The 23,847-nt window shown below is 42.5% G+C and overlaps 1 protein-coding gene across 1 annotated transcript in view; it reads left to right on the plus strand.

The window, feature by feature from the left end:
• The first annotated feature begins 3,336 nt into the window (after positions 1-3,336).
• Positions 3,337-23,847, plus strand: part of LOC139022990 (A-type potassium channel modulatory protein KCNIP2-like) — a 202,754-nt gene continuing 182,243 nt past the window's right edge. The window contains exon 1 of the mRNA XM_070434867.1: positions 3,337-3,631. Coding sequence (XP_070290968.1) covers positions 3,559-3,631 — 73 coding nt within the window. The 5' untranslated portion in view covers positions 3,337-3,558. The remainder of the gene's footprint in view (positions 3,632-23,847) is intronic.

A 23,847-nucleotide genomic window follows, 5' to 3' on the forward strand; every position in this document is an offset into this window, starting at 1 on the left:
CCCCCCCCCCCCCCGCCCCCGTACGTTGGCGACACACTAACTGATTGGCTCAATACGCATTAAGAATATTCCAAAATTAACTTTTAAGAAGGCACACCTGTTAATTGAAATGCATTCCAGGTGACTAGCTCATGAAGCTGGTTGAGAGAATGCCAAGAGTGTGAAAAGCTGCCATCAAGGCAACGGGTGGCTATTTGAAGAATCTCTAATATAAAATATATTTGTCAAGCCTGCTCCCGCTCTTCCCCCCTGGCACTCAAGCGCACCAGGTTCCCCAGCATTGCGCACCCCTGCTACCATCATTACGCACACCTGCTTTCCCCCATCACGTGCATCAGCGATTATTGGACTCACCTGGACTCAATCACCTGTTTATTACCTCCCCCATATTTCTCAGTTCCCCATCTCTGTTCCCCGCTGCTGCATTGATTGTCGTTTGTCATTGTCTATCCGTAGGCTGCCGCTGTTTCTGCCTTGCTCTTTGTCTGTTCCTAATTAAATGTCAACTCCCCGTACCTGATTCTCGTCTCCGGCGTCGGTCCTTCCAATATTTTGATTTGTTTAACACTTTTTAGTTACTACATGATTCCATATGTGTTATTTCATAGTTTTGATGTCTTCACTATTATTCTACAATGTAGAAAATAGTAAAAAATAAAGAAAAACCCTTGAATGAGTAGGTGTTCTAAAACTTTTGACCYGTAGTTTATTTTATAACAGGGCGATCCAACCCTGTTCCAACCCTAATCTAGCGCATCTGATTCTAATAATTAGCTGGTTTATAAGATGAATCGGGTTAGTTACAACTAGGGTTGGAGTGACGGTATTACTCCAAGAACAGGGTTGAAGAGCCATGATAAGCTATTCAATAGGCTACATCTATCGGTACAAACTTTGATTGAGGAAATGATGATGTAATTTACATACTTTTTGCACTCCCTCATCTAAAAAAAAAATTGCACTTGCCGGTGATGTCTGTATGCTGCATGTGTTCCCTGCTGGCTTCATCCATCTGAGCAGAAGCCAAAATGCAACTGTCCCATGCTCATTACGAACAGGGTAAATACAGTACCTTGAATGGCATCACCATGGACAACTCCTCCGTTCACCTGGAGACTTTCTGCCATTATTTTGATCTGCCGCTGACCACATTGTAGCCTTRTTCTCCATTTACATTGTGCCAAATCCTACARTTGGATTAGCCTARACTGTAATTCATTACACTGGACTGGTTTATTTTACCTRACCATCATTGCAATCCACTGCATGCACGATTTATGCAATAAACTAAGATATATTGTGGCTCTGTACAATTGTTTTGGGCTGTGCTACAGAAGGCTATGTCAGTCCGCTAATACAGGACTAGTAAAGGCCCAGTGCACTACTTTTGTGACACGATTCAGGAAACTAGGCAAATGTCGCAAGTCACAACTTCACAGGAGAGCGGTTTGAATGTAAAGTTGTTGTTTTTTAATCAAAATGCGTTTTTTTCTTCTTTTTTCTTCTCGAACATGTGAACTTTCATGTGCCTTAATATCAAACGTGTATGCCATCTGTAAATACGAATAAAATTGTTAAATTACGACCCTAGCTGGTTTAGCCACAGAAAAAGTGAGCAACCTTCCCGCTAGTCATGATTGGCTGAGATAATGAGTAGGCTGGACATGCCGAGAGATGAGTTTGAATTGGTCTGCCATATAGCACGTGTCTGTCTATTGGAGCTGGTCAGTATGTCTAGGCAATCGTGTCAAACGCTGCTTTTTTTATGTATTGTATAGTAAAACTGCATAAACCTAATGTCAAGTTAAATGTGAACTGTTAGCTATCTAACGTTATGTATGTTATGTATGTATGCTCTCCACTTTCTGGAGGACCAAGTTTTGAAATCAGTGGAATTCGAGAATGATAGATAAGGAGATGGAGGAAAACACCAGCCCGGATTACATCGTGCATGGTATCAGACAGGAGACGCGTCCAACCATGATGTATACTGGTAAGATAGTCTAGCTGGCTACATTTTCAGATATTACACGTTTCTAATTTTGACAGAAAGTGGTTTCATTTCAAGTGTACTGTTAGCTAGCTAACGTTAGCTGGCTGGGTCGCTAGCTAACGTTATGTGTATGATCTTATTCATCGTATCTCAGATGCATTTGCTTGACTAGTTATAGAAATAGAACCTGGTTGGTTAGCTACCTGCAGATGAATGCATTAATTGTTTACCTAGCTAGCTATCTAGCTACATTTCTTAACAAAATACTCTAATTTTAGCGTGCCAGAGCGCAGAATAACTGATTACATCTGTTGAATATGTCCGTTGTCAGTAAACATCGGCAACAAAGCGTAATTCAACTGTTACAGTCACCAACACTCTGGATAGAATGAAAACTGCCTAACCAGCTCTGCTAGGGGGAGTAAAATGGTCAAAGTGGGGTGTTCTCTCATTATGTACCTGGAAGTAGCTAGCCAATGTTAGCCAGTTAGCTTGGGTGCTTGACTGTCGTTGTGAGGTCAGAGCTTTCGTAACAACCCTACTTATTGGCCAGAGCGTCCAGTGTGCGCTCTGAACACGAAACGCTCTGAATTTATGAATGGACAATCTGACAGCACAGTTGCAGTCACCAACGCACTGGATAACATACTGTAACAGTCTAACCAGCTCTGCTAGGGCGAGAAATGTTCAGTGAGCTGTTCTCTCTCACTTAGATGTCTGGAAGTAGCTGGCAAGTTAGTACAGAACGCACGGATCAACCCTTAAAGAGATGGGTGGGGCTAAAGCTTAAGATGGTGTGAACGATGCTGAATGGGAGTAGACAAAGAAGGGCTCTCCAATAGTAGTACCAAAACATTGAAAGACGGTTTTCTCAAAGTGAATTTACAAGTTCATCAACATTCAAAGCAGAATTACTTTCCCATTGTTTCCTCATAAGCAGTTTATGATATACCATTTTGTAGCTCTGAGTCTCTACTTTTATCCAATGTAAAAAAACAGAAATTCAAATGTTGCTACATAAGACAGAATCCAGGTGGTGAGTCATTTTTGTGAGATTTTATTTCTTTTTCGCCTATGCTAGAGATGGCTATATAGGCACGCAAATACAGGACTAGTAAATGCCCAGTGCACTACTTTTGTGATTCGTTTTTATTTTTTTATTCCGATTTTCAGGGTTTGCTGCACCACCCTCAGCACCCCWTTTCCCGCGTCTATGGAGAGGAGTATCGCTTTTGTGCGCTTGCTCGAATCAGTCCGGTGACCAAAAGCCTGATAATCCTAGTGTGTGAGTGTGTGTGTAAATGTGTGTGTTCGCAGGCAACAAGCGCGTGTCGCTCACTTGTGGAGAGAGACGGAAGCCAGTTTGGGTAGCAGAGAACGCACATCACCATAGCAGTCCGGACTGAAACTGAAATAACGAATTAACAGCCTACCAACGGGCTTGTCATTGAATAACATTTTATCAACCGTTAACTACACATMATTAAAGGAGACATAAAACAAAAAACACCATAAAACACAACTGAGATTTATCCTCCATAGTTTCCGTTCCAGCACCGGGAAATATGAAGACTAAAAACCGGGAGCAAAGCTTGTCTGATTCCAGAGAATTGGATGGATCGTATGACCAGCTGACTGGTGAGTGATGGGCTTTCCCAGCCCCGGCTTTGTTAGACCAGTGAAAGATGCCATATGACTCTCGAAAAACTGGAATAGTTGTGTAGCCAATATATCCTAAAACGATTGCTTATAAAATTGTTTTAACCTTGTGCTAGTCTACTTTCGATGCTTCTCAATTGTCATTTAGTGCGCGACCTGTTGTGAATAAAGTGTTAAAGCAGATAATGAAGGCTATATCGTAGTCTTTAAAAAAAGCGAGCTGCCTTTAATAACCTCATCTAATTACACAATGTATATATTGATTATGATATATAATTGTGTATATGTCATATTGTATCTTTTGTTGTGTTCGCATGCATGTTGTTGCGTGAATTGTTAGTGCATGGCGATGGAATCTGTGCGTGGCGSTCAATTTTGCTGACCTGGCTTTTCTACGGGAGTCCATTGGCTGTCAGGTTGAGATGCCCAAAGCGCAACTGGATTGGAGACATTGGTGCTGGCCTTGAAGTCTTGGTGATATAAAATAAAGGTTGTCATGTTAGTGAAAGTGTGCCTTTTCTAATCACACAAACCAACATCTGCTTTCTAATTTTTAGGACTGTTTTGCAAAATAGTTGTGGACTGAATTATCTTGGGTTCTATATTTAATGAGCTTTGCCATGCTAAACTATTTGAGTTTATAGTGCTACTGGTGGTGTGCGTGCGTGTGTGTGTGTGTGTGTGTGTGTCCATCAGGATTTTAGAATGTCACCTAGATGTGTGTTGCAAAATGTCAAGACAATTTTAATTAAAAACAAAAACTGTATGTTTGTGAGAGTACAGACTGTCAGCAATACCAAACCCTTGCATAATATAAACAGAGTTTAAGAAGAGAACTGCAGACAAATTATTATTGTTCTATAATTAATGGACTGTATAGGTGTGTTGGTTGTGTGTGTGTGTGTTTGTGTGTGTTGTGTGGTGTGTGTGTGTGTGTGTGTGTGTGTGTGTGTGTGTGTGTGTGTGTTATTGTGTGTGCTTTGCAAGCTTTCCAAACACTGCCATTCCTTAATTACATTGGCTCGGTGATGTACCATGAAACACCATTTGTCTGTTTAGTGCAGCTGCTGGATTAAAATGATAGCATTTGTGGCCAAATATTGTTACCTACAAGAGCAGCCATGCACTGGCTGCCCGGACACACACAAGCAGACACACACACCACACACCACACAACACACACACACACACACACACACACACACACACACACACACACACACACACACACACACACTACTCTTTGTCTGCCCAGGGACTGTGCTGGGCCAATCTAATCTAACATCACTACTCTACTGCTGCTGCATTAGGAGCTACACAACCATTTGTAGCCAATTTAATGCATAACAAATAAAGCTATGATTCCATTCCTGGGTCCTAGCCAGGAGGTCTGTCTGTGGGGGCTCACATAGAATTAGAATGAGTTGTTCTTAGAATTAGTCAATCTAATTCTATGGACTTTGCTCTGACGGGCGTGTGTCTGTTTGTGCGTGCATGCGCGCGTGTGTGTWTTTGAGGATCAACGCCTGTCTAGTCTGTAAGCTTTGACTTGTTTTGGGGGGGGTAAGGTTGTGAGGCTGCACATAGGAAAGTTCTTCCCGGAATGATCATTTAGAATCAGTCTGTCCCTCGGTTCTGTAAGAACAGCTGAAAGGCAAGCTCCAGAATCCACTAGAGGGATTATTGGGGAGGCTCTGTGTGCTGTCTCTGTTACTTTAAGCCAAGACTGAACCAGAAAGACATTCCATTGGACAAACAGAAGGGTTTAACGTTTAATAGTAATCTTTAAAATAAGAATTTAGAGATGTTCTTTAGAAGTTGATGCTTTTGTTCCTGCAATAACATGACAATGGCCTGTGCTCTCCAAACGTTTTCTGTCAGCCGCAAGTAGTTGAAGGGTATTTTTCCTGTCATCTCGTGAACATGACCCTGGACTAGCCATAATATGCTTTCTTCTCATTTTCTTTACTTCTCCTTTGTCTTGCTCACAGATCAAGTTTTTCTAAKGGTCCCTTCTTCCCTTGTTCGTGTGAAGGGAAGTCAGATGACTTTCTAAAGTGAAGGTGTGAATAAGTGAGCTAGTGCAGGGGAGCAATTCCCATCCTGACTTTGTTTAATGGATTTTAGAAAGCTGTCAGTAGCTAAGTTTCCATCCAATTGGTGACACATTTATATGCAAATATTCTAAGATTTACCTTAAAAAAATATCCGTATTTTCCCACTAGTGTTGTTTCCACCAAAAGGACGTGTTGCGGATAAAAGTCAGTGTGTGATGAGGTAGTGCACACAAAATGTACTTTTTCATGTACCAAATACAAATCTAAAGTTCAATGTGTTTCCATCGTATTTTCAACTCTACCGATAGATTTGTCACAAAAACRATTACGTTKAARAGCAAATGTGTCTACTCTGGTCTTGGCATCTGCYCTCTAGCCAACAGCTCGCAGATACAGTGCGGGCAGGCTAGTCTATTGTACATGATGATATTATTATGGATAATATTTGTATCTGTCAAACAGCAGTCAAGCGTCAATCATGTCACCAGAATTGGACCCTCGATATTTCTTTGAAAGGAGCATCAAGGTCACCGTGCACTTTCACCACCCTGTGAATTTCCTCATAACTTATTCCATCTGTAACCTAATAAACTGCATGGTTTCCTGAGTCATAGTGGCAGGACCACACACCATATTATCGCATGACTTTACTTTGATATGATGGTTATTCTATCAATATTTGCGCATAAAGGTATTTCCACCACCATTTCTCGCGTCATTCATTTTACAGACACAAAAAGATCCCACCATGTCSAACGAACAAATTATCTATTGGCATTTATTGTACCGAAACTACCTGTTCCCATCACAGCTGTCGCGAATTTTTTTCTACGGTATGACTTTAATTGCATTAAAACTGTGGATGGAAATGGTTTGTATGGCTAAAGGGATTGCCGTGAATTTGACAGTATCTTACAGGCAGCYAAGTTGCAAGTAATTTACTGTATTTCATATTGCAGTACACCTACCTACTGTAATCTAAATACAGTATCAAAGCGAGTACTGTGTAATGAAACGCATTCTACAACAGGTTGGTCGAAACAAGCATTGTGATAGGTTGAGACGCATTCTAAGCCATACCAATAAACCAGTTTAGCATGGGTAAGCCTATGACTCAAAAATGGGCATCTCGCTTTCTGTTCCATCTGAGAAATCCCTACGCATCCAGTGTCCCATCAGCCAATTCATTAACTTGATCTCCCCTGTAAAAAAAAACATCTAGACATTATTTCCCCTTTCTTCTAGCCCAACCTGTGGTTTGCAACAGCAAAATGTTTTTTTTACAAGCTTTGCTGTCTATCTCTCGACATTTGCGGCATCGTTTCAATATTGAAATTCGATCTCCAATGTCCGATTGAGAATTAATGTGTCAGGACTAGATGGACATATTTTCTCAGCCAGTCAAAACCATGAGTAAGCATACTTTTTATGGATATTTACAAATAAATTAAATGCCGTTACTTTGCTGTTATTCTAGCTGCACGGTTTGCAAGCAAGGGATAAGAACGTTGCTAGCCAGTATGGCAACTGCACATTTAGAACTAATGACTGGGTGGCGTACATAGATAAAGAACATAAAGACTTCACGACTGTCTGATAMAATGAACGTACATCTTTTCTCAACCAGTTGAAATCGTGAATAATTTTTATGGATATATTCAAAGAAATGTCAATAGAAAAACAGGTCAAACGACATGAAATGCAGCTATTTTTTTGTATATTACCAGCTTCAGATTGAAGTGATTGCGTTAGCTGTGTAGTTGGCTAGCTCCTCTGAACAGTGTCCTGACAAGCGAGCACATTGCCTATGTCTGGCAAAATCGCACATCATTATCCAAAAGAGCTTAAACAAAAGCAAATGCAGCTATTTTGCTGTTATCATAGCTGCACTGTTTGACCTGAGTGTGTTAGCCGTAGTTGGCTAGCTATCAAGCAAGGGATAAGAGCGTTGCCATGAACATTTAGAATGAACAACTGGGTCGCGTCAWTAGCTATAGAACAAAAATACTTTTGCGTTTCTGGCAACCCAACCGATAGAATGAACGGCCAGCCGGCTTGGCCAGTAACCATAGATGTGCCTATATTTTTGTTGAGGGATGAAATAGTAGCCTATGTATACATTTATCAAAATAACGTTTTTTTWATCTAATTGGTAACCCGTTGTAGAAAAGCAATTGTACACTCGAGGATGTGCAAACCAACTTTTTTAGCATGGCTGTGCTGATCTGTGGTACTCGGCTCTGACTCATAACTATGACGCAGCGCAGCCATGCTAAAAAAGTTGTCTTGTGTGCAATTGCTTTAGTACAATACTGTATCATTTACTGTAAAAAAAAAGGCTATAATGCTACTGTAAATGTAATGAATGAATTGATTAATTAATAGATGGATTAATTAAATTCATTGAGGGGAGATGYGGTTTGTATTTCACAGTATTTTACTGTAATTACATAGGATTGGGCCAAGCAGGTTGGCTGTTTGGTTAATTTGTTTACACATTACATCATAACAATGAATATTTGGTAATTTGTTTACACATTACATCATAACAATGAATATTTYGTAATTTGTTTACACATTACATCATAACAATGAATATTTGGTCATTTGTTTACACATTACATCATAACAATGAATAGTMGGMGTTTTATATCAGTTGCACTTCTAGAGGCCTTAACAAAAGTTTCCAAACGGGCAGCGAATACAGGGCAAAAAATACCAAGAAGACATTGCATAATGCTCATCCATTAACATATTTATACCTTTATRTAACTAGGCAAGTCAGTTATGAACAATTTCTTATTTTCAATGACGGCCTAGGAACAGTGGGTTAACTGCCTTGTTCAGGAGCAGAACGACAGATTTTTACCTTGCCAGCTCGGGGATTCAATCTTGCAACCTTTCGGTTACTAGTCCAARTCTCTAACCACTAGGCTACCTGCCGCCCCATTAAAAGGTTTAAGACTTGCTGCCACTCCAATCTGTCTCCTATACATTTTAAATGGATGGTGCACTACTACCACATGCCAGTTAAATTGGTACATCACTCTTACTAACGGATGCAACCAGGGATACTGTCTATAATGACGAGGTGGTCTTGTCTTGTCCTAACAATGGGAGTCGCAGAATAAGCCCATTAAGCCCATAAAACGCATTCAATATTTCCCGCTTGGACAGATTTTAACGGGAGTGGAATGGACCCTCTTGCTTCATCTCTGCCTCTCTTGTGCAACAAATATAGCCACGTTTCAAAATATGTAAATGAGCCAGAAACAACAATACCATGCACCTGGTCAAAAGGTTTTTGCCGTTCCAAAGATACTGTAGGTTACTGTTTTCTGTGGGATTGAATTACAGCACAGCTTGAAATACAGCAATTTTTTCTCCCACCCACAYCATTTTCCCACAATGCACCATCGTTTACAGTATGCTGCAGTAAAACGTTTCACAGTGTTTTATTGTTCGTAATACCCCAAATTACCGCATACATGACAGTTTTCCGTTAGAGTGTATCATGATGCATTGCTCCACAGGGCCCGCCCTATGCACATTTTTAACACCCATCCCTAGATGGGTTTTTAGAAATTAGGAACTGAAGAATAGCCCCGGGTGGTCCGTACTCCACATGACTGTGCTAGCCTATTAAGCTAAAGTCTATGAGGAGAGCGCTGGTAGATAGTAATGTGGTTTGTTTTAATGGTATGTGTCAAGACATGTTTTATGTAGATCAGCTCCCCTGTGGTGAAACAACAGATGCAGATTAGCTACTGGTCTCCATCCCTGGGTCTATTATGGAAACAAACACAGGAGATAGGATTTGACAGTACTGCTGTCTGTAAAGTGCATGTGACTTGCCTTTAAGGTAGCGTGGGAGGAGGAAAGTACAAGCAGAGGCACAGCTAATGGTGGTCTAACCACACACACACACGGCGATCTCAGAGTTGTCAGTCAGAGCTGTTCATCGAGTTGATAGTGGATAATTAGAGGGTTCATATCCTAGCTGCTGATGTGAAAGCTGTCCATCTGTCTATCATTATACCTGCTTGCGACATTACATAGTCCGGGAGTGCGTGTGCGTGTGCGTGTGCGTGTGTGTGTGTGTGAAAATGAGAGAAAGATATGTGTGCGAAGAAGGACTGGTGACTCAGAACTCCTCTTAACTCTGGAACTCTGCTTGCATGCTGTGTGTGTGTGTGTGTTGTGTGTGTGGTGGTGTGTGGTGTGTGTTGTGTGTGTGTGTGTGTGTGTGTGTGTGTGTGTGTGTGTGTGTGTGTGTGTGTGTGTGTGTGTGTGTGTGTGTGTGTGTGTGTTCTTCGTGTGAAGACTGACCTGTGTAACTTTAAGGTAGTGTGGGTGGTCTCTAACCATCAGCTTTTGATAGAAGAGAAATGTAGCCCTCTAGAAATACTGTAACTCCCTCGCAGCCTGTTGTAGCATACTGTTCTCAGTGTGTGTTTCTTTGTTAGTGTTTTTGCACATATGCATGTATATTTCTCTGTGTGTATGAGATGTGTGCGCGTATATCGGTCTGTGTGTGTGTGTGTGTGTGTGTGTGTGTGTGTGTGTGTGTGTGTGATGTCTCTTGAGTGTCGTATCTGAGGCGGAAGAGCAGATTACTGTACAACGCTTCTATAATTACCTCTCATCTTTCAGCTAGCGCTCTCAAACACAATGGGGAATGATACTACATGCACACACACGCTCGCTTGCACGCATACGTGGCATAACGCACACACAGCATTGCGTGCTTGTGTGCATGCACGCAATGCTGTGTGTGCGTTATGCCATGTCAACAGTCAACCCAGAGAACATCACGGTATTGAACACTGGTTGTAGAAGGAAATTGTGTTAACATCTATTTAGCAACCAGAAAATACGTATTTATTTGTTTGTAATCTGACCAGATAACACCTAGTTTATGACTTTCCCATGATTTCTTTACCCGGTTGTTACGGAGACCACGACGACAACGAGTTCACAACCGTGTGCCACATTTTTCTAGGAAGAGGGTTCCACTCCTCATCTCATCTCCTTGTGTCCGTCTACCTCTGGTATTCAAATGACTGGATAACCTGTAGATGTCACATGCTCCCCCGTGGCCCTCTCTGATTTGTCCTCTTTCTTTCTCCTCTCCATAGTGGATTAGAGCTTAAACCCACTAACACTCATGCTCTCCTGTCGTAATGTTTTTCTAACCCATTAAACACTAGAACACATTTCACACCCTAAAGGCTAACAAAGAGAAATGCCCTGTGGAAAGACAGAAAAATATGCAAGGTAATAGTGTGTTTTTGTATAGTATGTGTTTATGCATTGTTTTAGGGAAAGTGTGTACATACCTTTTATATGAAAAAAAATGAAAAAAGAATGATGCTTTGGGGGGAAAGAGACTAAGGTGTGTGGGAACGTGTGAGTCGTGTAGTGTGCATGTCTGTGTGAGTAATGTATTGTGTTTGTGTGTGTGTCCAGGTTTGCGTGCGTGKGTGAGTGAGTGAGTGAGTGGGTGTGTACAAGTTAAGGGAGTGTTCTTTAAGCACATTAGTTGTGTGTGAGAGCATAAGTAGGATGTCGCTGACTACACTGGATGGTGGGCAGTCTGCTTTTTCTGCCAGACACGAATAATCCAATTAATTATAAGAGCTGGACATGATCCTCCCCGACCCACACACACACACACACACACACACACACACACACACACACACACACACACACACACACACACACACACACACACACACACACACACACACACGTGCACACAGACACACACACACAGTGCACACAGACACACACACAGCACACACACACACAGCACACACAGACACACAGACACACACACACACTCACACGACACACACACACGTGCACACAGACACACACACTCACACACACGTGCACACACACAGACACTCAGAGGGGGTAAGACATTTAAACAACATTTTACATTTTTTATTGTGACAGTGCAAGGGGTTTTACACTGTCTGGGGGTCGGGCATAGACATTGACTCAAAGGTAAAAGGCACAGGAGACAGGAGCGCAGTGCAAACAGAGAGGCTGTTATTTAGAAAAAAGGCAAATGCAGTCGGGCTCTTCAGCTTTACACGGTTCGGACTTTTACAGAATTAAGCTAAAGCTTAAACACAGCAAAACACAAATGTCCCAGTCATACCGCTCACGTGTACTCTCAAGAGTGCTCTCCCTAACAGAGTGAGAGCCTCGCACCTTGAAGGGAGTCAATGAGGGGATTCGATAAGCTGGTCCGGGTGGCGGAGTTTGCCATCGGTGAAAGTGATTTGAAAAGTGATTAGTTTTGGAACCGGGCTGCCTCCCGGCCGTGATCCTGGTGCCCTCCGCTCTGGCCGACGGCGAGTCACCTCAAAAAGAAAAGTGACGTATTTTAAGCACATGGAGTAATGAGTAGGATTCTGTGTTTTCACATGCAAAAGTGATGGCTTATGATAAAAACGCTTTATCTGTTTTCCCAATGAATAACTAGTTTGAAATTTCAAACATAATTTTTATGGAAAAGAGTTGTTGAAATATGCAGAGCGGCATAGATTAGTATTTGGATTTGAGCAAGGCACGCCTCCCTCACCGGCTTCGCATGGTCACGTGACAGGCCAGAACCCGGTGCTAACCGGCCAGTTTAATCAAACCCCCTAATTTAGAAGGCTGCCGTGCTGCACCACAGGTGTCTAGCCTCCTTTTCTTCCTCATCCCTTCCAAGCCCTCTACTCCCTCCTCTTTATCATCCCTTCTACCCCCCCCCCCTCCCCTGTGTCTTCCTCTTCTTGTTCTCTCCCTACCACTGAATCAATAGGGTTAGGATCTTCCACTCCAAATGTGAAGACTTCTTCACTGGACACAGTGCACAAAATGTACAATACGCACAACAGTCTTACAAAATACAGTAATTTGTTGCTTGTTGATATAGAAGGTTGCAGCCAAGGGGCACATCTTTCCCACACCAACCTACATAGATTTCTTTCTGGTGCAGGATTGATCTGGGGTGTGATGGTTCTCTGTATGGTAGATGATGAAGGGGTCCTGTTTGTAAGTTTTAAGTTTTTAAGTTGGTAGAGCATGGCACTTATAACGTCAGGATCTTTGGTTTGATTACCGCWAGGGTCAATCCATAAGAAAATATATTCACACACTGCCACTACTGTAAGGGTATTTTGATAAAAGCATATCATATATTTGTATTATATTATTGACGTGTATTGTGGTTGAGTATTTATGTGAATTGGCATTCATTTGGCTGTATGACAGTTGAATTGACCCAAGGTAGTTTAAAAAAAAATCTCTCTCTTTGATGATAACAAGACAGGAGTGTCCTACATAGTAGAGACGGCCCTACAGTATAGCGATAACTGTCATAGAGACTTTGGTCCATTGTCGCTTTCTAGCTATGTGTGTTGTTGGAATGCTAATTCCTACTGGCGCTAATTGGTTTGATTTAATGTGTCACCTAATTTGGCATGATGAGTTGGACACATTTCCCTGTCCAGCGCTCTCTAGTCTGGGCTAGTTGAAGCGTAGGAAGCATGCGTTTTTACTCGCTAAAAGTCAAAGACTTACGTACTTGGTTGTAGTCACAATCTGGTTACCTATAACTACAACCATACTTATGTTTTAGCATTTTTACATATTAATAAATGTATTTGGGGATATCTTCTGACCTACCCACAATGCACTATTGAATTTGACTTTACTGCTATTAGCCCATAGAAACACAGCTTCATACATGGATAAAAAAACAGCTGGTCCAGGCTACTGTAGAAGTCATGACGCAAGTGTCACTATGCTTTCAAATCCCCCCACATTTCTAGTTTGACCAGCTATTTTCAGCAACAAATATTTTTTTATTTGGTTGTCATATTGGCTGGTATGCTAGCATCAAACTATTAGCTAGCTTCTAGCCTAGTGTTTGATATGCAATGCYATCTCGTTGTAATGAACAGTGTCGAGTATCCCGACGAAAAGGCAAACTGTTCTAGCTATGCCAGGCAAAATTGGGCATTATCAGCAAAATAAATTGARGCATGCCAGAAAAGCCACTACACAACATTAAACAATACATTTATTACACTTTAACAGTGACAAACGGTGCCCAGAAACTGTTAGGGCTTACATAAAGCTGTCCCGACAGCAGGAACTTTCCTTTCAGCATCATGAGGTGAATCCTTACCACTGCTACACCTGGCTATCAGCAGAGCCTTGTCTGGCAGCAAAAAAGTTAACTCAGTCTCATTTACTGCCTTTTTAAAAAACATATCTGATATATTTGACTTTATTAAATACATATGGTTTCTACTGACTCCTTGTTGATTTGTATAACTCGATAAAAAACTCATTCTCCTTCAATAATAACAAATGCCGAAATGAGTTTTGACTTTTGATAAAACTACACTAAATATAATCACTTTACCAGATAATTGATTGAAACATACTATTTTGCAATGAAGGTCTACAGTAGCCTCAACAGCATTCTGTAGGGTAGCACCATGGTGCAGGCGGAGGACAGCTTCCGTCCTCCTCTGGGTACATTGAATTCAATACAAAACCTAGGAGGCTCATGGTTCTCACCCCCTTCCATAGACTTACACAGTAATTATGACAACCTCCGGAGATGTCCTCCAACCTATCAGAGCTCTTGCAGCATGAACTGACATGTTGTCCACGTAGTCCAAGGATCAGAGAACGAATCGAGTACTGAAAGCATAAGATACAGCTAGCTTGTATCAAAAGCTGGGAATGGGATGAAAGAAATAKAATTTTGTGGTTGTGACCAACCTTGCATAAAATGTGGTGAGTAGTTGACTCAAAGAGAAAGATAGACAATAGTTGAACAGTTTTTAACAAATTCATTTTTTACAAAATAAAGAAGCAAGAAAGAGAGATTGTCTTTTTTTCAGTTTCACTTATTTAGCTAGCAAATGCAGCTAGCTAGTTTAGCCTACTCAAACTACCTGTTTAAAAACAGAGGGACGGTATGTTAGCTAGCTGGCTATGACTATCCAACACAATACTGTAACTCTTCCAAGTCAAGGTAAGCTTTTGGTTTGATGAATTTATTGCTGAACTGCTTACTGACTGTACACTGTAACTTTACTGCATGATTGTATCAGGTTTAGTAACGTGATAGTTCTATTAGCTATGTTGACTATGACATTACTTTAGCTGTGGGTAGGCGTTACGATATGGTTTGGCTTGGAAAGGTTTTTTCACCTGGTCACATACAGCTGATGTGTTGTGCATTGATGTCCACAAATGACGAAGGGAAAAGATGAGAGGAGGAGAGCGCATAGGTGCGAGAAGCAATGCAACGTGGCTGTTATGAAAGTGATCTGTGTTTACACGAGATCAGGGGTGTATTCATTCCACCAATTCTGTTAAACGGAACAAAACAGTAATAAACATACCTGAATTTGTCCAATAGATACTCTTGTTTGCAACTGTTGGACTAATGATTACACCCTACATCAGCTAGATGCAGGCAAGAGTGTGCAAGGCGGTGTTGAATGTGTGACTGTCTGTCCATGTGTCACTGTCTGTCACCTCACTTTTTTTCTCTCGACCTGTGTGGACCTACGTTGTAAACTTTCATTCATAGGCTAGGTTGTAGCAACCTCATGATGGGTTTAGGGAAAATTTGAGTATCATGTAATAGCCTAAACCTATCGCTGTTACATTTAACTGGGTGAATTAAACAGTCATCCAATATGCTGTAATATGTACGATTGAAGTCGGAAGTTTACATACACCTTAGCCAAATACATTTAAACTCAGTTTTTCACAATTCCTGACATTTAATCAGAGTAAAAATTCCCTGTCTTAGGTCAGTTAGGATCACCACTTTATTTTAAGATTGTGAAATATCAGAATAATAGTGGAGAGAATGATTTATTTCAGCTTTTATTTCTTTCATCACATTCCCAGTGGGTCAGAAGCTTACATACACTCAATTAGTATTTGGTAACATTGCCTTTAAATTGTTTAACATGGGTCAAATGCTTCGGGTAGCCTTCCACAAGCTTTTGGCCCATTCCTCTTTGACAGAGCTGGTGTAACTGAGTCAGGTTTGTAGACCTCCTTGCTCGCACATGCTTTTACAGTTCTAACCACACATTTTCTATAGGATTGAGGTCAGGGCTTTGTGATGGCCACTCCAATACCTTGACTTTGTTGTCCTTAAGCCATTTTGCCACAACTTTGGAAGTATGCTTGGGGTCATTGTCCATTTGGAGAACCCATTTGCGACCAACCTTTAACTTCCGGACTGATGTCTTGAGATGTTGCGTCAATATAGTCACATATTTTGTCCTCTTCATGATGCCATCTATTTTACGAAGTGCACCAGTCCCTCCTGCAGCAAAGCACCCCCACAACATGATGCTGCCACCCCCGTGCTTCACGYTTGGGATGGTGTTCTTCGGCTTGCAAGCSTCCCCCTTTTTCCTCCAAACATAATGATGGTCATTATGGCCAAACAGTTCTATTTTTGTTTCATGAGACCAGAGGACATTTCTCCAAAAAGTACGATCTTTGTCCCCATGTGCAGTTGCAAACCGTAGTCTTTTTTTATGGTGGTTTTGGAGCAGTGGCTTCTTCCTTGCTGAGCGCTTTTCAGGTTATGTCGATATACTGTAGGACTCGTTTTCTTGTGGATATAGATACTTTTGTACCTGTTTCCTCCACAAGGTCCTTTGCTGTTGTTCTGGGATTGATTTGCACTTTTCGCACCAAGTAGTCATTCTAGGAGACAGAACGCGTCTCCTTCCTGAGCGGTATGATTGCGCGTGGCTCCATGGTGTTTTATACTTGCGTACTATTGTTTGTACAGATGGACGTGGTACCTTTAGCCCTTTGACAACCAGACTTGTGGAGGTTCTACCATTTTTTTTTCTGAGGTCTTGGCTGATTTCTTTGGATTTCCATGCATGTCAAGCAAAGAGGCCATTGAGTTTTAAGGTAGGCTTGAATACATCTACTGGTACACCTCCAATAAACTCAAAATGATGTCAATTAGTCTATCAGAAGCTAATAAAGCCATGACATCATTTTTGGAATTTCCCAAGCTGTTTAAAGGCACAGTCAACTTAGTCTATGTAAACTTCGGACCCCCTGGAATTGTGATACAGTGATTATAAGTGAAATAATCTGTCTGTAACAATTGTTGGAAAAATGACTTGTGTCATGCACAAAGTAGATGTCGCAAACGGACTTTGGCCAATAAATATAGTGGTGTTAACAAGAAATGTGTGGAGTGGTTGAAAAACGAATTTTAATGACTCCAACCTAAGTGTATGTAAACTTCCAACTTCAACTGTATATGGTCATGCTCATAAAAATTTTTAAAAAACATCCTCCTATATCTTTAACGGCACTGACCACTACTGTTCTCTTAGGTCACGAGTGGTCTGTGGGGTAATAGTAGAGGCAGCCAGAATCAATGCTAATGAGTTTTAATCTGGGAGTGTATRTTGGGAGGGAGGACTGGGATCGTTAATTAAAATAAGCACGGTTCTCCTCCTCCCCTGTAAATGCACACTCATCTATATACGCTTACTGTGCAGAGACYAGAGGGGAGGAGGAGAGTAGAGGAGAGATTTGGGGTTGTGGACACATTGCTTTCCCAGCAGTGCCACGCTGTTGAAATACCATATTTCAAAAGTATCAGCTTTTTATGACGAAGTATTAATACAGAAGGTGCCACAAAGCTAGTCTATCTCTTTATTTTTGTCTCTCTCTCTCTCTCGCTCTCTCCTTTTTTAGCACTTGTTCTCTCTCTCTCTCGCTCCGCGTCAGTCAGTCAGAGAGAGAACATGCATTAGTGGATGGCATTCCACCATTAGCTCAGTCAGATTGTATTATATTAACAGCAACCATAACAGTGTATGTAAGTGAACAAGACAGGAGCATATGATTCAATACTAACTGCATTCACACTGGATTTTGACATTGTTTACAAGCTGATGAGCCCTCTCCCCCAACAAAACCCCTGTCTGTATCTACATAATTACCAGTGGGTTTTTGGGAGGGATAATGGAATTCAATACAAATCCAGGCTTGTCAGTGAACTCCCCACTCTCCTTCACTCTCTCTTTTTTCTCCCCTCCTCGATATTCATGACTCAAGCAGTGTGTATGCGTGTGTGTTGAAAGTCGTAGTGAGTATTGTCTTGTCTCATCATCAGGGTTACAATCACTGATCAGATGTACAGTCTCTCTCTCTCTTTCTCTAGTCCTATCTRGCTCTCAAACCCCTCAAACCATACAGTGTGAGATTGACAAAGAACAAGCGGATGGTAGGAGGGGAGAGAGGAGATAGAAGGAAGGGAGAAAGGGAAAGCGGAAGAAGTTGGCAGTTATAGTATAAGGTGCCCACAGCACTAGCTGTGCTGTGTACCTTAGAGTATTTTAGCCCCTGCCATACCATATAGTCAATATAGTCAATACTCTAACCCCTGCCTTGGACTCATATCCAACTGTAGCTTCATACGCTTATACACTGCGAGCGCACACACACACAKAAACACACACACACGACTCAAAAACCCACATGCAAATAGGGGCACACACACAGACGTGTACACATGCACATACAGACACACAGAGTGACAKGTATGCCTACACACACACGTCCTGTTGTGAGCTGAAAGATAGCGCCACAGGGAAACACTGTGGGGGGACCGGTAGTCAATCAGTCAGTTAGTTTAGGCAGGAGAAGAGCTGTAGTCAATATTTGGACAACGCCAAAGTGGACAGGTCCTAGTCGATATCTGTCAGTCTGTCAGTCATTTTGTCGGTATCAACGGAATAAGCCAACTATTTCCCTGAGTAGTTTGCAGCCCACTCAAACGTGTCATGTGACTAGGTTGTTGTGAGCTTGCCCTCAAACTGCAGGGTTGCTGGGCCAAGCCACACTCTGGTCATTCACCCTCAATAGCCACAGTGATCATGTATATTATGAGTGATTATGGTTTGAATCCTACATCATTTTTTATTTAGTTGAAAAAATAGTGACACCCTGTGGTTGGTTGACTCTGAAAGAGGTGCCAGTTTAAGATAAGGAAAAATCACCATGGGTCCTATTTTACAGGAAACAGTATGATGATGACATTCATCCATACACAAACACCACATTTAAACAATGAAAACATTCATCGATTAATGTGACCCAGATGGTACGCACATCACTTACACACACTAACAGATGCGTACACACKCACAGATTCACACACTCGTTTCATTCATGAGCAGAAGTGTCAGTGACAGTGGGAAAGATCAGAACACCTGCTGCTGCTAATGGCATTTTGAATCAGCTGTTTTATGCAATTCTTAGAATCCTCACAACAATCTCAGAATGTAACAAATGTGTCCACACTCACTGTTCTGTTGCGGCGTGCCGAAAGCAACACTCTCCATTTTCAGTTTTATTCGTTTGTGGATTTGACATCCTGCAATTGTGACCCTCCAAATAAGCAAGCCCAATGTTGAGAATTTAACGTTTCAAAAATAACTGCAAAAAAACAGCTGTGTTTTTGGCACAACCAAACATTCCTATCTCTGTTGTGTTTCCGTCTGCCTTGCCGGTACTGCCAGGGGTAGAACAGTGTATCTGCTTCCATAATGGCTTCCATCACCCGTGTCACAGCCTCAGGCCAGGTTGCCATAAGAGAGAGGTCCTGACTGACAGCTTATTACCACACAAATCCACACACACGCACACACATACTGTATAATATTGAAATGGCTCTTGACAAGTTTGACACTTCTCCAGACACTTTTCAAGGAAATGTCATCTGTACACACCTGCCTATGTGTGAATCTTGACTTGAGTGTGATACCATACTAAAGTACTCCCATCTCTACTACAACACAGTCAGTCAACCCTCAAACCAATCAATACTTTTAACAGACAAAAGAGACAAGAAAACCCCAGAGAAAGTATTTGTAAACGTTTCAATTATTTTACTGAATCATGTATACAGCCAACAGCAAGGCACGGCGCTCCGGGTTCAGGGTATGGCACTGGGAATCCTATTTTCCCAAAACCCGTTAAACGGATTACACACACCACATTCCACAATTCCAAGAGTTGGCATCCCCAGGCACAGAGTTCACCACGCTCAAATTTCTTTCATAAGCTTTAATGGAGTCCCCAAACACAGACACACAAATAAACACAAACATGTACACGCACACGCACACACACACAGAGAAGCTTGATTGATTGGTGAGGCAGCTGACATAACAGCAATGCAATCGGCCCAGACCTGGATTAGAGCAGCAACCAACAACATTAACATCAACATGGCATCATACAWAAAACGATTAACTGAGAGAGAGCGAGAGAGTGGTATGAAAGAAGGGTGTGATATAGGGGAGTAGTTGTTTTTGCCACTAGACACGGTTTCTTGATTGAAGACCCAACTTTTTTATTTTCTCTCGTGGTCATAATTTCCTACTTGCCTGGGTGTGTGCGTATGTGCGTGTGTGAGTGCACGCAGTGAGCTGCGATGACAGACTGATTAAATATGTGAGAGTGAATGGTTTTAACAGTCTGGTTTGACATAGTCGGATCTCTCTCTAGCTATATCTCACTGACTCGCTCATTTTCTCTCTCTGTTCCTCTCTCCCTCCTCTCTTTATCGATATATTATAGTCATTTATATAATGCTGTGCTAGGCTACACATCAAGGTTTTGATTAGTATGGGATGAAGCGTGACAAGTGTATTGGGGAATCATGACTCATCACATTAGCCAGAGACGCAAAGGAATGTAAGTAGTAATGGCTGGCTTTTCATCTTATTCAAATGTACGTTTCAGTCATTTGACAGATGCTTTTATACAGAGCGACTTACAGTAATGAGTGCATACGTTTTTATACTATTTTTCCCACCTGTCCCCGTGGGAATTGTACCCACAAGTCTGGCGCCATGCTCTACCAACTGAGCTCCACATGGGGTAATCAAATGCCACTTATACATCCTGAGCTGACATTCAATACTATTTTTGCTACGACTGACCGCTGACTGACAGTTCTTTGAAACCCATATGTCAAGCAACTTGGATGCAATATTGCGGTGAGATCATCTGAAGCTAATTTTCTGATACACGAAGCAACTCAAACAAAATGGAAGTGTCATGCAACATCCAATCCTGTAGTTTATCGAATTATTTGGTTTATCCAACTGTTTGGTTATCGTAACAGCATCGATATAGACAAAATGCTAGCTGATCAGTTTAGCTGGCTAGCTTTTATCATTGTCAATGTTGGACAATTTTCATTAAAACTGGACAGGGAATTGTCTGCGTTCACTTCATAAATATATGTCACCTGGTAATGCAGAGCTTCCTTTTTTCCTCTCACGTTTGCTGTGTTCACATGTTTTTGAAGTGCGTTTGCTGTGCTAACCTATTCCCAAGTGCTGTGTGTTTTAATAACCGAAGTGTGAGATCTCACARGTGCTACCAATATGCATGTTCGCCAATGATATGCTCTAACCCAAATTGCGAGGCAACATTCCTGCCTCTCTTTCCACTCTTGACTGTGCACAGGTGGACACGTGGAAGACTTCAACCATATAGATACAGTGCTCCACAACATCCGCACAGACGCCACCCCACCCACATGAGAACGTTCCGCCCCATCCCCCCCGGCACTCTATCAGGAACTGRGCAGCCTTCTGAAAGAGATGTTGGATGGAGGAGTGGTGCGTGAGAGTGCTGGCCCTTGGGCTGCACCTATTGTCCTGGTCAAGAAGAAGTATGGCACATGCCGTTTCTGTGTTGACTACAGAAAGCTCAACGCAGTGACCCKAAAAAAGATGCCTATCCCCTCCCCCGGATCGAGGATTCCTTAAACACCCTGAAAAAGGATGCCTGGTACTCCACTCTTGACCTCCCCAGTGGCTACTGACAAATGGAGGTGGACATCCGTGACCGGGAGTAGACTGTTTTCACCACCCTGCTTGGGTTGTTCGAGTTTGAGSGGATGCCATTTGGGTTGTGTAACGCAACAGCCACATTCCTGCAACTGATGCAAAGGTGTCTGGGGAACCAGGTAGGATAATCATTGCTGTTCTACCTTGGTGATGTAATTGTCTATTCCTCAGACTGAAATGCACCTGACCCACTTGGAGGAAGTGCTTGAGCWGCTCTGGAGCCATGGATTGAAACTACAACATCTAAAGTGTCACCTGCCCCAGAGGCAGGTCACTTACCTTGGGCATGTGGTGGGRGCCCAGGGTGTCACGCCAGACCATGGTAATGTTGAACCAGTAAAGAATGTGCTACCTCTACCACAGTGTGTAAGGTAAAATCATTCCTGGGTATTGTCTGCCATTTATCCCTAAATTCTCTAGGATTGCCGTACCTTTCAATAATCTATTGGAGGGCCAGGGGTCCAGCTCAACAAACTACAGTGGGGCACTGGTTTTGAAAAGTAACCTTTTGCAACACCCTGTTTTGACATATGCTGACTTTTCTCTCCCCTTCTGGCTCTAAGTAGATGCAAGCTGTGGGCTGTGTTGTCTKAAGTGCAGGATGGACTGTAAAAGGGCCATTGCCTACGGCAGCCGGAGCCTGAGCCCAACTAAGTAAAATTACCAAAACTATAGATCCTTCAAGCTGGAACTGCTGGGACTGAAATGGGTGGTAACAGAAACGTTTKAACCTTACCTGTGGGGCTTCAATTTCACTGTGTACACTGACAATAACCCACTTGTCCATCTGCATACATCCGACCTCAGGGAAGTTGAGCAGTGCTGTGCCACACAATTGGCAAACTACCAGTTCGGCATTGAGTACCGTCCAGGAGCCCGCAACATCAATGCTGATGTCCTCTTGCTTCCAGAAGAAGGAGTTGATGAGATGCCCCAGACCCAGTTCATTGGAGGGACTTCAGTAGAGGGGGACCCCCCAAACACATGACCCTGGAGTGTTTGGCAAGAGACCAACGATACCCTTCGAACAGTGGGAGCACTGTTAGACCAGGGCCAACCCTTCGACAACCCAGCACAGCAAGCAGCGCCCCAGCCCATCAAAATCTTACTGCAGGAGTGGAACCTGCTAAAAACATCAAGAGGGGGGAATAGTCAGGCAGGTGCCAGATGAATGGACTGGGGGAAACGGCAAGACGTATGGACGCACTACAACACATGGGGGCAGAGAAGACCCGATCTGCACTACAAAGAGGTTTCTTTTGGCCAAACATTAGAGCAGATATTCAAATGCTAGATGTCAACAATGTGTGGTTAGTAAACCTAGGCCCTCTACCCATGRGCAATGCTTTGAGGGTCAACTAGTGCTCCAATACAAATGGTGGCCATTGATTACCTCCCCCTGTGTCCCACCACTGGTGATGTTTGATGTGTTTTTCCACCTACGCTTGGGAGGTGCCCACAAAGGACCAGAAGGTCCACACCACAGCCCGGGTGCTATGGAAGCACCTCTTACAAACCTTCAGTTCTGCAGTGGTCAAACATCTGGGACCGGGTACACTACACACTTCCTAATGTTTGGTAGACATGCACTGTTGCCCATTGAATGTACCTTTGGAGTCACATTTATCCAGACAGGTAGATCCGTGACCAGTGAGTGTAGCATCATCATGGGATCCTCCTGGGGCCTATGAGAAGGCGGGGAAGGCGGCCCAACAACGACAAAACGCCAGGCCACTGGCACCACCCCTACTGCCCGCAGAGCGTGTGCTTGTTTGTTGTTTCCGCTGGAGATCCCACGAAAAGTTGGTGGATCGTTGTGCGAACACACAGCTCTCCGGMGGCCGCCTGCTCCTAGGACGCACAGAAACCGTATCCACACCTTTCTCTGAACACTCGTCGCTRCCAACACAAACGACAAACCAAAGTTAAGTACTCCTTTCCTCTTGCCCATAAACGTCTCAACGTCACTGTACTGTATGCACTTTGGATAAGTTATGATTATGCAGGATATGGCCTAACATTGTGCTGAAGATATAGAAGTAAAAAGGAATTCATATGGGGAAACTGTGATACCTACCTGACTTACATACTTACACTGCCTTCTTCCTCCCGGYGACYGACCTGAACCCTCCCTTCATGGACATCGAAACCTGTGGAGAGAAAGAGATTCTATTGAGAGCTA

This window comes from Salvelinus sp. IW2-2015, linkage group LG25 (genome assembly GCF_002910315.2).
Source record: "Salvelinus sp. IW2-2015 linkage group LG25, ASM291031v2, whole genome shotgun sequence".
In the NCBI taxonomy this organism is placed as follows: Eukaryota; Metazoa; Chordata; class Actinopteri; order Salmoniformes; family Salmonidae; genus Salvelinus; species Salvelinus sp. IW2-2015.